General features: G+C 43.2%; 1 protein-coding gene across 1 annotated transcript in view; it reads right to left on the bottom strand.

Annotated features, from left to right (window-relative positions):
* ULK2 (unc-51 like autophagy activating kinase 2) overlaps positions 1-13,345 on the bottom strand; it is a 36,831-nt gene extending 23,486 nt beyond the window's left edge. The window contains exons 1-6 of the mRNA XM_066563313.1: positions 12,685-13,345; positions 11,434-11,526; positions 10,218-10,259; positions 2,038-2,070; positions 1,655-1,691; positions 68-241 (exon numbers count right to left, since the gene is read on the bottom strand). Of these exons, the coding sequence (XP_066419410.1) occupies positions 68-241; positions 1,655-1,691; positions 2,038-2,070; positions 10,218-10,259; positions 11,434-11,526; positions 12,685-12,777 (472 nt within the window). The 5' untranslated portion in view covers positions 12,778-13,345. The remainder of the gene's footprint in view (positions 1-67; positions 242-1,654; positions 1,692-2,037; positions 2,071-10,217; positions 10,260-11,433; positions 11,527-12,684) is intronic.
* Between the last annotated feature and the right edge of the window lie 1,008 nt (positions 13,346-14,353).

The following is a 14,353-nucleotide window of genomic DNA, read 5'->3' as shown; positions in this document are numbered from 1 at the left end:
AAACCATTTCTGAGGGGGGAAACAGCCCAAGAGTGCTGATTTTCCCTTCCAGAGAGGGAGGTTGTACCTATTTTGATGCGGATGCCACTGACGCTGGATTTGCGGCGGCTGGCGTAGGACAGCAGGATGTTCTGGGGCTTGAGGTCCCTGTGGATGATGCCTTTGCTGTGCAGGATCCTCATGGCTGCTGCAATCTGCTGCAGGAACACTCGGATGGTGTCCTCACTCAGAGTCCCCTTAGCTGGCAGTGACACACACAGGAGCAGAGGGGAGAATAAATATCAATATCTTTAGGTAAAAGCAATCAACTTCATGGTGATCAGCTGAAAATGTACTGAGTTATAACCTCATCATCATGAATTACAATCTCCAGTGTTGTACAAATGGAAATATTCTCAACAATATCCACATCACCATAGCTTTAGAGCAGCTGCAGGACTCTGAACCATCAGTTTTTCCAGTGGTTTATTCAACTCGGCAGCATCGTAATTATAAAACTTCTCAATTGCCATTAAATCTCATTAAGTCTCAAGCTGAGTCAAGGGAAATTTAGGTTGGACACTGGGTAAAAGGTTTTTACAGAAAGGGTGCTAAAGTTCTGGAATGTTCTGCCCAGGGAGGTGGTGGAGTCACCATCCCTGCGTGTGTTTGAAACAAGCCTGGATTGGCCCTGGGTGCCAGGGTTTGGGTGAGGTGTTGGGGCTGGGTTGGACTCCATGATCTTGAAGGTCTCTTCCAACCCAGTGATTCTGTGAAATCCTAAACTGGCCAAAAAGGCAAAGAAAGCAAGAAAATAAAACAACTTAAGGTGAAGTACATCCAAAAATCATGTTAAAATCTGAAGCCATAAAATTTGTTCTTTATGGGGATGCTGAGAACCACTCTGCTCAGAAATTTCATCCATGATAAAACTTATATTTTGAAAGGAAAAAAAATGAGATGTACTTTTGAAAGTCTCTTCTGAAGGTATTACCTCATTCTGCAGCCCAAAAAAGCACTGAACACAGGAGCTGGATTTCACTGTCTGAGTCTTTCCAAAGGTTTTAATGGCAAGTGAATTAGGCTTTTAATACACACAGTTACCATAACAATAGCTGTGCATAAAAAAGATTCCTTCAGCAGGCTGACATACAAGGGCAAGTAGATTATTTTCATCATGAAAAATGTGAAGATTAACATCTCTGCTCAAAATTTTGGTTAGAATAAGAATCCATTTGTCATGATTTAGAAATTCTGTCCTCACTTTGGGCAGAGCCATGGAAAATCTCTCCTAAGCCAGCACTGCCTCTTTCTCAGAGCATTGTTATATAAGTAAATCAGTGGTTTTAAGTTCACATCTTGGAAAAGAAAAACAGGTGGAATCAAAACACTGGGAACAGCCCCCAAAATGTAGTTTTAGAAATAGAAACCCACACATCTTTTCAGCATGCTGCTGATGGTTAACTACAGCTTCTCCCTCATTGACAAATAAGGGAATGTTACATTCAGCTGTGGCAAAAAATAAAAAAGCATTTTCTGTCTGTGTATTATCACATTCATTTACCCAAATTTAAAGCACAAGCCAAAAAAACCCCACAGAAACACCAATGGATGTGAGGAATGCAGAATATAAACACATAAAGCAAAAGAATAGGGAAATACAGTCATCAATTACCTTGTAAGTAATCTGCCAAGTCCCCACCATTGCAGTACTGTTAAAAACAAAGGGTTTTATTTAAAATACAAGCACTGAAACACCTGCTACATCATTTCTATTTTGTAGTATTTTAATGGAAATTAGATCCCTTCCAGCTGTTTGCCTTAAAATTATTTTGTCAATTATTTGTAATCAATAATTTGAGGTGTCACCCTTCATCAATACTTACAGTATCATAACATGAAACAAACAGTGCAGATAAATTTAATGGGGCATAGGAAATTCATAATTTTCTTTTCAAAATTGTTTTAGCAAACCATGGTTAGTTTGCAGCTGTGCAAATGAACAGTTTTGTCTAAAAGTCTTTAAAATCAACCAGAAACATACATGTTAACACATACCTCCATGACCAAAAAGACAGAATTGGGCATTTCCTAAAAGAGAAGAAGAAAAGTGATTTAAGAATGTGAGAATACAAAGTCTGTACCTGCATTAACCAAGTGTAACATGGGATTTTCCCATCACCTTAATGTAAAGTCACTATTTCAGAGCATAGCAAAAGTGTAGTTTTTTCACTATATTTTCCATTTCCAAAAACATTTTCATATGTGAAACCATCAAACCAGCAGGCAATACCTCCATGAAGTGCCTCCCTGAGTGAGCCCTTGGCAGCAGCACATCCCTGCCATGCTCCTGAGGGCAGAGCTGGGAGCTCTGTCCATCCTCCTCACATTTTCCAAAGCATTCACCTCCCATGACCTCTCTGCAACCTGAATTCCCTCTCTTGTAATTGGGGAAAAGTTCCTGAAAGACAGATTGCCTAACTTCTACTGTAAATTACCTACACACTTCACAAATCCAGTTACAAAAATAAATCTGTGCTTCAACCTGACTGGAACAAAAACATTCATCCTGTTTCCAAATATTTATATTGTGTGAGGGAAGAAAGGCCTGAGCTGTCTGTGCTAATAATCAACATTGTTTTCCACAGTCTCCTGCATAAGACAGTTCTGTTGGGCCTACAAAATTGAAGATTCTGAGAGTTTTTATAAAGCAAAAGTATTTTTTTCTCTCTCTGAGCTGATTAAGATTGAAAGGAAAGAACACAAAGAGAACTGGAAGGAAACTAAAGAAGTGTACAGTAAGCAGGATGATGCTTTTAGTTACACAGTGTGTTACCTCCCTTTCCCTTTAAAAATAAACTTAAACAAGGGCTGACAGATTGAGGGAAAATATGGTTTTTTAAGGCAGTTGAAGGAAAAAAAGTGAGATGGCACCAGACAAGGCCAGGCACATGCCCCAGTGGGAAGTGGGACTGCAGACAGTCTGACTAAATTCTGCTAAAGTGTCACGAGGAAGTCAAAAGGGACATTGCACAGCAAAATAAATGCTGGGAACTCAGGGCCTTTCACTGTGCTTGCACTGACACTTCAGCAGATGCTCCATTTGACCACTCTGGCAAGAATTACCACCAGGATGCCATTGGCAAGGGCTCACTTATGTTAGAAAGCTTGAAAAAGAGAAATCAAAGCACAAATGAACCCAGGCCAGAGAAACCAGTGACCCCTAAACACAGCACAGAGCTCAGGGATGGCACAGCCCATCACAGACACATCCAGACAACTCCAAATAATGGAAATAATTACAGTCCAAGATAAACTGGCTGGTTTATGGTTAATTCAAAGATGCATTAGCCTGCTTCACTTTTGGGAAGAATTTAGTCACTCATGTCTGTGCTACAGAAATGCATGTGAGGTTCTTTCCAGCCCATCCAAAACATCAAGCACATTTTGCAGATTTGTTTACATTTGGAAATTAAAGCAAGTTTCTAGGAATATGAGTCAAATCTGTTGGGAATGACAGGCAAACTCCAACCAATATAGAATATTAAAGCAGCAGCAGATCACATTTCAGGAAGTCTCAATTGTTCAATGTTTCTGCAATAGCTGTGGCCAACATGAACCACAATTTACGTTCCTATAAACGCCTCAAAACCTCAGTGCATACAGCAAAGCAAATTAGTAATTACTTGCTTTGCAAATTACTGAAAATATATAATTGTTCCTTTCTGCATTGTTCTTTGCAACAACACCTTCCAAGACAGAAGCTGTCTTTTAGGAATCTGAGATCCCAATTTATCAAATTGACAATTCTGCCAACTGAGGATCATTTCACTTAAAGGGTAGCTGTGATGTGGAGCAGAACCCAGCTAAGAAGCAGAACTCCATTCTCCAGGGACAAGAGAGCAGCTCAGCTCCTGGATTTCCAGCCCAGCTTTGCAATCCCATGAATCACAAAGATGTATCACAGTGTCAGAGTGCACAAAACCAGCAGCTTAGGGCAGCATGTAATGCTCAGCTCATGACAGACATTTATTACATTTACTCATCACAGAACTAAGAGGATGTGTTTGCTGGATTCCCTTGGAAACAAAGTCCTCTCAAATGAACTGCTCTCTTCAGAAGCACAGAGCTGATGATTTGCCCTGTTGGACCAGCCTTCACCTGTTTGGAAAGTCATTTCTGCAGACCATACTGGATTGCCCTCAAATAGAATTACTCATCGTTTTTTTTTCATTTATATTCTTAATGGAAAATAACAAATCAAATCACCAAGTAAAGTCCCAGTAAGAAGTAGAGCATGTTTCCTTAATGTAGCTTAGAAAATCCCTTTTTGAATGAATCAGCAGAGCAGATCAGAGATTGCACAAAGACATTTTCCCAGACTTAAACTCCTCTCCAATTCACAGTGAGGAAGTAACAGTTTGCACAGAGCTGATACCAACCTCCCCAACCACAACTTGTCCCAAGGTGAACTCAGAACCAAACACTTTTCAATATCCCCCAACACAATCTTTAGTTCAAAACAGCTGAATTTGTTCAACCCTTCAGAGCTGCTCAAATTTTGCCTTACAGTTCTTGGCCAGCCTGACTGGGAATGTGATCTCTCCATTTTGGGAATACATTCAGAACAGACAAGACAGTTCTGGAGATTTATTTTGCCCTTCTAAATTATTTTGCTGAACAATAAAGCTCTCCCTATCAACATTCCCCAGACTTGTGATTTCTGTTGACTGCCTATGCAGAGCAAAGTGCTCAAAAAGGAAAGATTAGAAAACCAGCATGTTTCAGATCTAACAATCAGGAATAGGGCTGATCGAGCAAGTTATTTTAAACTGCCCCTTGAAACAGATAACAAAGCTTTCAGCAATTTGTATTGATGTACAGATCACAAAATTAGTGCAGCTGGAGTTGTTCTGACCTACACTTCTACCTAGATAAATAAGTAAAACAAATATCTGCTGTGTTGCAACAATTACCAGTTCTGCCCAGTAACACTTTTTTTTTGCTGCTGAAAGTTTTCTTGATAAAAACCTACTTTTGCTCTTTTTATTCTGAATCTAAGTTTTACTTTCAAGCAGAGGCTAACAGGAAACCAATTAACAATTCTGAAAGGTAAACAGATAAACCTAAGAGAAAGAGGTTAAGAGGCAAGATCTTTGCCAAAACTTGCTGTGTTTTAATCCAAGGATTCCACCAGTTGTCTTGGGGGATGCAAAATTGAACTTGAATCACAGTCTCAGCAAAGTCATTCCATTTAAAAAAACATTAATTGAAAAAGAAGTCAAAACATGGTTATTTCCAAGAGCTGTTGCTAGATCCCTGGAGTACTGGCAGAAACATTCCCTGATTTCATTCTGGTCCACAAGTCCTCCTTTAGAACAAGCTGAAGGTCTGCAAGGAGCTGAGTGAGCTCCCAAAGCAGCAACTGTGGCAAATGGTTACTCTCTTTTCACTTCAAGTCTGTAGATTTTATTTCATTGCAGTTTATGATGGGAGTCCCCAAAGCAGGAGAGTTAACCTGACAGTTTGTGCACTGCTGTTATCTGATTCATTTTCTGCTATGTTCATTTGGGCTATATTGGATACAATTTTTTGGCCAGGAACACACCTTTTTTTTTTTGGCTTTAAGTACATTTGGCAAAAATTCTAATGATATAGTGAAAAAGGACAGGTCCAGATCTTTTAAAGGCTGTTTCTCTCTGAATTAGACATTCTTGGTTTACTTTGTGAGTGCAACACAGCAGCAACTTCTGCCTCCAGCTCCTATCACCCCAAGGACTGAACACTTTGTTAATTCTGACAAAATATTAAATCTCAGACTAAATGTCACTTGACATGTGCCCGTAGGATTCAAACAAGGTGCATGCTGCCAATGATTCACATAAAAGAGCAATCAGCCATGGAGAAATGCACCACAAGAACTGGATCATCCATTTGCTGTTAGTGAAATGCTGTATTTAACCAATATATGGGAGGTGGGGAAAGAGGCTGCTCTTCTCTGCTCTCAGCACAAAGATTCAGCAGAGTTTTGTACTAAAAAAATCATGTGAAACAGGTCTGAAATTCAAATTACAGCATCCAGGCACAGCAGGTGAGCTAAGGCCTGTGTAGTAACTCCAATCTGGTTCTGTGGGTCACAACAAATTCTAATCCTGGTTGTCTCCAGCATTTCCACTGGCATCATTCCTGCACTGTCACAACCAACCCTGCAGCTGCCAGGTAACATTTCAAAACCTTTACAGTTGCTACAGGGCAGGATTTTTCTTTTATCTGAACAGCATGTTCTCATATGATTATTTCCACACAGACACAGGGGATGGATATTGACAAACAAAAAAGGCCTTAAGCAAGGAGCTGAGGGAACAAAAATAAAGATATTGAGACACTCTCTGTTCTGCTGGGAGTGTGGAGGCAATGAAAGCTGTGAGACACTGAGATCAGGAGCACACACAGGATGCCTGCAGCAAATATCTCCAGAAACACATGCAATAGTACCAGAGCAACTGGAGTCCTTGGGTAAACCAGAAGTATTTAATTCCTGCTGCTAAAACAACAGCTCCTCCCCTCAGCACCCCGGTAAGAACTCCTGGGCTCTGTGTGCACAACAAAGCTGAGCTGAAGGTCCCAGAAGGATTTCTGGCTCCATTCCCACTGCCTTTCTCTGCTTCCAAGGACTGCAGAAGCAGCTGCAGGGTTTTTGTCTGCTCTGTACCAACAAGCTAAGACAAGAAAGCATTTTTATCCAGATACTGTTTCTCCAATAACACTCTAGAAATTAGTTCTCCCTAAACTACTGTTCAAATAGCAAACTTCAGACTCCATACAGTGAGGACATTAATTCACTCTCCTAAAATGCTATCTCCAAGATACATTACAGACTTTCACTCTGAGAGCTGACATTCTAGAGAGGTTTTGAATTAAATTATTTGCTAAAACAGGCACTGTCTGGCACTGTGGAAGAGATTAGTTCTACTCAGCACACACTTGGGATCATGAACTGCACAAAACTGTAAACTCATGTCCTAAATATAGAACATTCCAAATAACTTACTGATACCTTCATTCCACTTCAGTGGAATACTTGATCCAAGGATCTCAGTTTATCTTACACTGGTAAATTAGAGGCTATTTTAGACTCCTTTTGCTTTTGAGAAACAGTGGCTCCACTTCTCCAATTAACAGGATCCAAGACTGATTTTCTTTTGCAGGATGAATGACATCCCACAGCACCACCATGGGAAAAGAGTTGTATCCTTAAACCATTTTAGAGATTTGGGAGATTTTTATTCTTGAATGACAGACAATCAAACACTTGCCCAAGAAGATAAGTGAAAAGTGTCTCTTTTGCTATCCATCTATCATATCTGAGGGGTTTTTTTAAGCATTTCACAAAAAAAAAAAATCATTTCACTTGTAGGGGTGAGCTATTTTCCAGAACCCTACTGCTGAAAAACATTTGTCTCTCACAGATGGAGGGTTTTTATTTCAATATCTCCACAAGTCCCCTCAGCCTTAGCACCATGGCCTCCACACCCCGGTGTGTGCAGCTCCCCAGCCCTGGTGGAGTGCTCTGCTTACATAAAATGCTTATCTGCAGCTCAAACCTGCCAGAGCTGCACGTCCACCTCATGGAAATCAAGGGCAATTATCCTGTTGGCTGCAGAACAAAACGTTTTTATGCCACCATTAACACACAGCAGTTCACTGGGGTGTGGCTCCAGACGAATGGGCACTTCTAGTAATTGAACTGCAGACACACTAATAACATATCAAATGGCATTCCCAGGAGATGAAGGACGAGCAGTGGAGAAGGTCTGAAAATGTTCGTGCACAATCAGCAGAATGGCCCACAGGTTCTTCTTGGATTTAATTAAAACCTCCACGGTGTATCTATCTTTATTATGCTGATTTGTGTGAGTGGTCATGCAGCAGGAACACAACCATAAATGAAGAGACATGAAGGAGAAGGAATCTAACTACTTCCTGAGAATAAATCCAAATGAAGCTTTTTACAATATATAAAATAATAACAGTACATTTATTCTCAAAAGATGCATTCCAAATTGCTATGCAGCTATACAGCTTTAATCTAAAGTACTGTCATTAATTTATTATTATGAGATGTGAAAGTATTCATCCTTGATCACAACCAATTTACACTTTCTTCACTTAGTTTTGCCACTTTCATTGCACACCATCTTTTCCATCTGAAATCTCAGAGCAACAATCAGCTCTTGGCTTATTCAGTGCCATGATCTGTCAAACTGCATGTGAAACAGGAGCATTTTCTTATTTCAAACTGTCTAAGGTTAAGAAAAGCTTCAGCCCAACAGAACTACAAAAATAAAACAGACTCCCATTCACACTGAGAACTTCCTACTGTGACACAGACTCCACTGGCACCAGCACTGAGGAAAAAAAAGTAGCTTCTGTAAACTCAGAAATAGCTTGAAATCCTAAAGCCTTATCTGCTGGACTGTATCACCATGTTCACAACAGCCTGGCAAACAAAAAGGGCAGCACATGCTAGAACATGAAATGCTACAGAAAATTAGTAGGTGTAACAGCCTACTAGACATGTGAATGCCTTGCATAGTGTTCATTCTTGCTGGGTTATAAATTAAATGTAATCACAGAAGCTAATGATGTCTGCCACTTCACAAACACAGCAGAAAGGGAAAAGCTCTTTTGTGCAAGTGGCACACTCTTTATGCCATGTTTTGCAAAGCAATTCCTTCTGCAGAAGCAGCATCCTGCTGCCAAGCTTTGTGTTTGCCATGAATGTATTTGAAATATATCAAGGTACAGGACACAGGCTTGCCCTTCTATTTGCTTTAACTGCTCATTTTAGTTAAACACAATAACTGGTGACAAGCAGCAACATCCCCCTCTGAAATGGAGCAGCACTGATCTTTCAAGAAATTCTGTCACCCCTTCCTGGGGCAGAACAGAAAAGCCTAACAGTTATTAAAGAAACCATAGACTGTGTAGGATTCTGGAGTCTCTTTCCTCGTGCATAAACCAAAGGAACAAGAGTCTCTCCAAAGCTCAGATGTTAAACCATGAGAACACCTGACTATTCCACTACCCCCACACTGAGCTGCAGAGCTGACTAAGGAACCTTCATGTATAAACAACTGTAAATGATAAATCTGAAATTCAGCTGCTTACTCACACACCAACACCCTCAGTCAACAATTCCAGTTGCTTTTGAGATGTCTGGACATACTAAATTTAGGATGCTGAGAGATTATTTCCACTTAGCAATGCTCAGGAAAACCTGGTCTCCTCAGGAAGCACAACAGACAATACTTTCCCTCTCAGAGCACATAACATCACTCAAAATTAAGAATTTTGAAGTCAAGATCCAGGAAAAACAGTCTCTAGATTGAACCTAGAAGATTTGATGCACAGTCAGTTGCTACCTGAACATCTCAGCTTTGTACCTAAAGTCACTTGGCCCTACAGCCCTAGAAACCCTGAGCTCACCTAATTTATGTCCCATGAACACAGATTTCTATAGCAAAAGATACAAATCCACACAAACTGAAAGCTTTTAACATGTGTAAAGACAGGAAGGACCGAATGTCACAATCTCTATTTTGTGTTGCTTTGACTGTGCAATGCCACACAAAGGTGCTTCTCAGTAATCTTTTTTTTTTTAATCAGTGTAACCCTGTATTTAAAATCAGGACTGAGCCCAGGAGATAAATGTATAGCTCCTATTCCAGCAGAACAAATGGCTGCATCAGCTGCCTCATGTCTTATTTAGCTTTGCTCCACACTGGCAGGCCTCAGGACACAAAAATGCACTTCCCAAGCAGAACACACTGCCCTAGACAGGCTGCAGAGTGACTCCTCCACCTCATCAGGCAATAGAGAGAGGAAAACAATCTGAAGGAATTGAATTGAAAAGGTCCAAGTGTCTGCTTGGCTTTTTTCACTGTATCCTGTCCTTCTGGACACACAAGCAACAGATACATGTGACTGTGGTTTTCTGCTTCCTCCAGTTCCTCCTCACTGTGACACAGGGCTCAACACCACATTTCTGTGTCACACAGATCCCCAAGATGCTGCTCTTAACTTGTTTTTGCTGAATTCCAAACTGATGACAGCAACAAAATAGATCCATTCAAAATAAATCCATTCAAAATTTTCTACTTGGCATACATTATAAATATTCTTTATATTTTCATAAATTATTTTTAATCAAAAAAAAGAATCAAAATATATTTTACCTGGACATCATAAAGAGCTACAATGTTCTCGTGCTGAAGTTCCTGTAAAACAAAAGATTTGTGTTATGGAAAAAGGTTATTAGTATTACTACTACTATTATCATTATTAATTAAATTTGCTGATAACGCTGATTAGGTGATAATCAAAGAGAATCTTTTTAAGATGATCAGATGGAATTTAGAGGAAATCCCAGTTGTGTAGACAATACTTAAAGGATAAGGAAGTTAGGCAATATCTTGAGAGGTCATAAAAACATTTGGTTCCAGAACTTTATGTCAGTGACTTGTTACAGAAAGTACCAGAGCACAAGATCCTCTAATGAGCACTGAAAACTGACAAGATTTAATTTCCTTCTCTTACATAATTTCTTCCTTAGTAAAGTAACCAACTCAACCATGTTCAAATCAACTTTACTTTTATAATACAAAAAAAATCAAACCAAATAACATTAAATAAAACTCACAGGACAGCTCATTAATTATTTGTAGCACACTCATACACCCAACACTAATTCTGGTATTTAATAAATAAATGAGAATATAATATGCATATAATAGTTTATAAAGTAGTGATGTATCTCAAGAAGCTCAGAAACGTGGGAGGAAAGCAGCACCCAGTATTACTGCAAAGCTGTGTGAAATGAGATGTGAAATTCAGAGAGCAGGGAATGCTGAATGACCACCCAAGGAGAAGTTTCCATAAAATAACACTGAAAAACTGAAAGATGCTCCATTACATTTCCTCTGCTAGAGCCACACTCCACATTTTAAGGCAATTATCACAAGTCAGAAGTGGGCAGCTGCTGCAGGAATTAAAGTCAGCTCACTGGTTTCAGCTTTCAAGGCACCTTTGAGCAAAAAAGACGAGGAAAGATCAAAGACTGATGCTATGGTCTGCTGGAAAAGGTGCCCCATTGGCCGTCCTGAAGGACAAACTCTTCCACGTGTGCAAGAAGCAAAGCCCAGAGACTGCCTCCACAACAATGTGCTACTTTTAACTGCAAAATCATGCTCACAACCTGTTCTGAGACATTTCCAGAACTAAAGATTTCATCTTTTTCTGTTTTTCTTAGTATTTTTATTTCTAGATCCCTAACAAAGAAACATCACAACAGCAATTACTGTGACACCACCCATGACCTGGAATGAACTAGGTCAGAAGTCTCTTTTCCTTTTCAAGCAAAGCAGCTTTAAAAATCACTGCAAATTAACATACCTTTAAGATTTTTATTTCTTTTCCAAGCAGGATTTGTGACTTGGACAAGTTCTTTTTGTTAATACTCTTTATGGCTACTTCCCAATCAGTTTTCTGGAAGTGAACAAAAAAGTACTGTTAGTTTACTTTTTTTTTTTTTAAGCTTTATTCTCTAACAACTATCTAGGAAAACACAGAGAAAAAGTTGCAAGATCACCCCTCTTCTACCCACCAGTTATTACTACCTCATGTGACACCATCAAGAACTATTTCACTCCACAGCTATTAAAATCCAGCTTTGGCTACACTGCATTTTAATGGATTCCAATGCATTAAAAACAAAACAAAATAAAACCTAAGTAATCATATTCCATTTATTTTTTGGTAGCAGCGCTATGTATCTGCTTTTTTAGACTTCTGGCAATGATGAAGTTACTTTCACTGTCCTTTAATGACTTCTCATTTTCAGCTTTTCTATACCCTGCAGATGAAAACTGCACAGAACCCCCTCTGTTTTAAGCGAGCTTATATATTGTCTATTTATATATTATCCAAAAATAAACTATTTATTTTTGAGGTGGGAGCACCTCCATCGGCCTTTAAAGTTTCCGTTTCCCTTTCTCCTTTTTTTAACCCCAAAATCACTGCACCGTGCCTCTCCAAGCCCTGAGCACTGCCTTAATCCTCCAAAATGCTAAATCTCAAGGGCTGTTTTCTGGAAAGCAAAGCTCTTTAGGCACCAGAATAAACTCCCAGCATCAAGAAACCATAACGTAACTATGAATATCCGGGGCGATGAGCAAGTCACGCCAGGAAACCAGACACCTCTGAATTTAAGAAATCTTCAGCCAATCCCAAAGGAGACAATTTTCCATTAGATCCCTCGTTATCCAGCGAGATAAACATGACCCTCCCGACAAACAAAGGGCTCAGCCTCCCCTACAGCTGCAACTCTCCCCTCGCCGCTACGGCAGGGAGAGGCGAGGAGCGGTGGGACCGCGGACAGGCCGGTGGGGCTGAGGGAGGGGAAAAAATAAAGATTTTATGGATGCCGGGGCCGGATCCCGGCTCAGGGCCGAGGGGCAGCCGCGGGCCGCAGCCCAGCCCGCACCTCCCTTCGGCTCTTTTTTCTCCCAAACCACGTCAAAACTCCGCAGAGGACACAACCCTCCCACCACCACCGCAGCTGTCACCCACCCGAGGGGCTCCTGTGGGCCCCGGGTTGTGTAACCAGCCCCGCTCCGGCTGCGGGCGAAGCCCGTCGCTGTTTACCTTGCGGTGGCGACCTTTGAAGACCACAGCAAAGGCTCCGTGTCCTATCAGGTCCTTCTTGCTGTACTCAAAGTCCCCCACCACCTCCATCATCCCTCAGCGGGGCATGAAGCCCCCGGGAAGGACGGAGGGAAAACAAAGGTGCTCTTCCTCCAGCTACAGCCGCCTCACGGCAGCCGGCGGCGGGGTGGGAGCCTGCCCCGGTCCTGGCTGCCCCCGGCGGCGGGGGCAGCTCCTCTCATAGCGCCGCAGACCCCCGGGCCGGCGGGGCTGCTGCAGGGCGTCACCGAGGCGAGGGGCTCCGTCGGGCATGGGGAGGGGAAAGAGGGGAATCTTAGGGGTCGGGTGTGAGGGGACAGCGCGGCATCGGCGCCGGGATGAGGGGCCTTCTCAGCGGGGAAGGGGGCTCCGTGCCCTGCCGCTGCCCGGCCCCATGGCCCCGCCACAGCGGGGGCTGCCAGCGCCGCGGCCCCGCTCAGGGACCGAACTCCAGAGCATCCAGCGAAGCGGGGAGAGGCGCGGCCCACGGCTCCGGGGATGGCTGTCGCTGTCTCCGCCGCAGCCCTCGCGAGAAGGGAGGAAGCAATGAGGGTGCGGACGGGGGGCTCTCAGGCCGCCAGCGCCTCCCGGGGCTCCTGCCGCTCTACCACTTCCTCCACAGAGATCCGCACTCGGCCAGCCCCGGCTGCGAGTGCCCGGCCCTCTGCACCGCCCCGCGGCTCTTATAGGCCGCAGTGCGCAGGCCCGGGCGCTCGGGTGCTTCCGCCGGCGGCCAAAGAGTACCTCACCCCAGGTAACCTGGCGGTCCCTCCGCCGCCAGCGCCTCAGAGCGGGGCCGGAGCGGGACCATTGCCCCGAGCCCTGCGGGACCCCGCCGAGCCCTCCCCGGCCCCGCACCCGTCCCATCAGGGCTCCGGGGGGCCGGTCTGGTCGTCCTCTCAGTGAGGACGGTGACCCGGGCCCCTGGGCCCACCCTCGCCCTCATGCCGGGGCAGAGAGGCCAAACTCAGCCCTTGCGCCCGGCCATCACCTCAGCCCTTCCCTCGGCCGCCTCAGGCGCACCCGCCAGTGAGGACAACGCTGAGGGGCCACCAGGGGAAGAGGGACAGGACAAGACCTGGGACAGTTAGGTAAGGGATCACCCCAGGTTTCCAAGGCACTGGCACTGCTTGCATAGCACCTCCAGGTCACACACCCTCAGCCCTGTCCCTGCTCCAGGTCACACACCCTAAGCCCCGTCCCTGCTCCAATACTGAGCAAGACTCTCCCTCAAACCTGAAACAAGGAATTTCAATGAATGGAGAGGCAATGGAGTAACAACATAAAGTGCTGTGAGCCAAAGACACTTGGAGTTGTTTGCTCCCTTTATAAGGAGAACAACGCCTGTAATTTACATCCCCTGCCTCCCAGCACTTTTAGATCAGCCTGAAGCTGTTTACAGCACGTACAAACATTAAAAAAAACCCAACCAGCCACCAAACAACAGTCACATGGAGCCTTTGACCTTCACCTCCAGGTTCACGTAATTACGCTCCTTTCCTCTGTGTTCATTCCTCACTGCTCTCTACCCATGTTCTCCATCACACCACCTCCATATCCCAGTTTCAGACCCTTTCAGGCTTCCCCAATATCCCCAGAGGATGCAGGGTGTGAGCCCACACAGCTGTGC

The sequence above is a fragment of the Molothrus aeneus genome, chromosome 20 (assembly GCF_037042795.1).
Source record: "Molothrus aeneus isolate 106 chromosome 20, BPBGC_Maene_1.0, whole genome shotgun sequence".
Taxonomy (NCBI): Eukaryota; Metazoa; Chordata; class Aves; order Passeriformes; family Icteridae; genus Molothrus; species Molothrus aeneus.
This window is presented reverse-complemented; position numbering and strand designations above follow the sequence as displayed.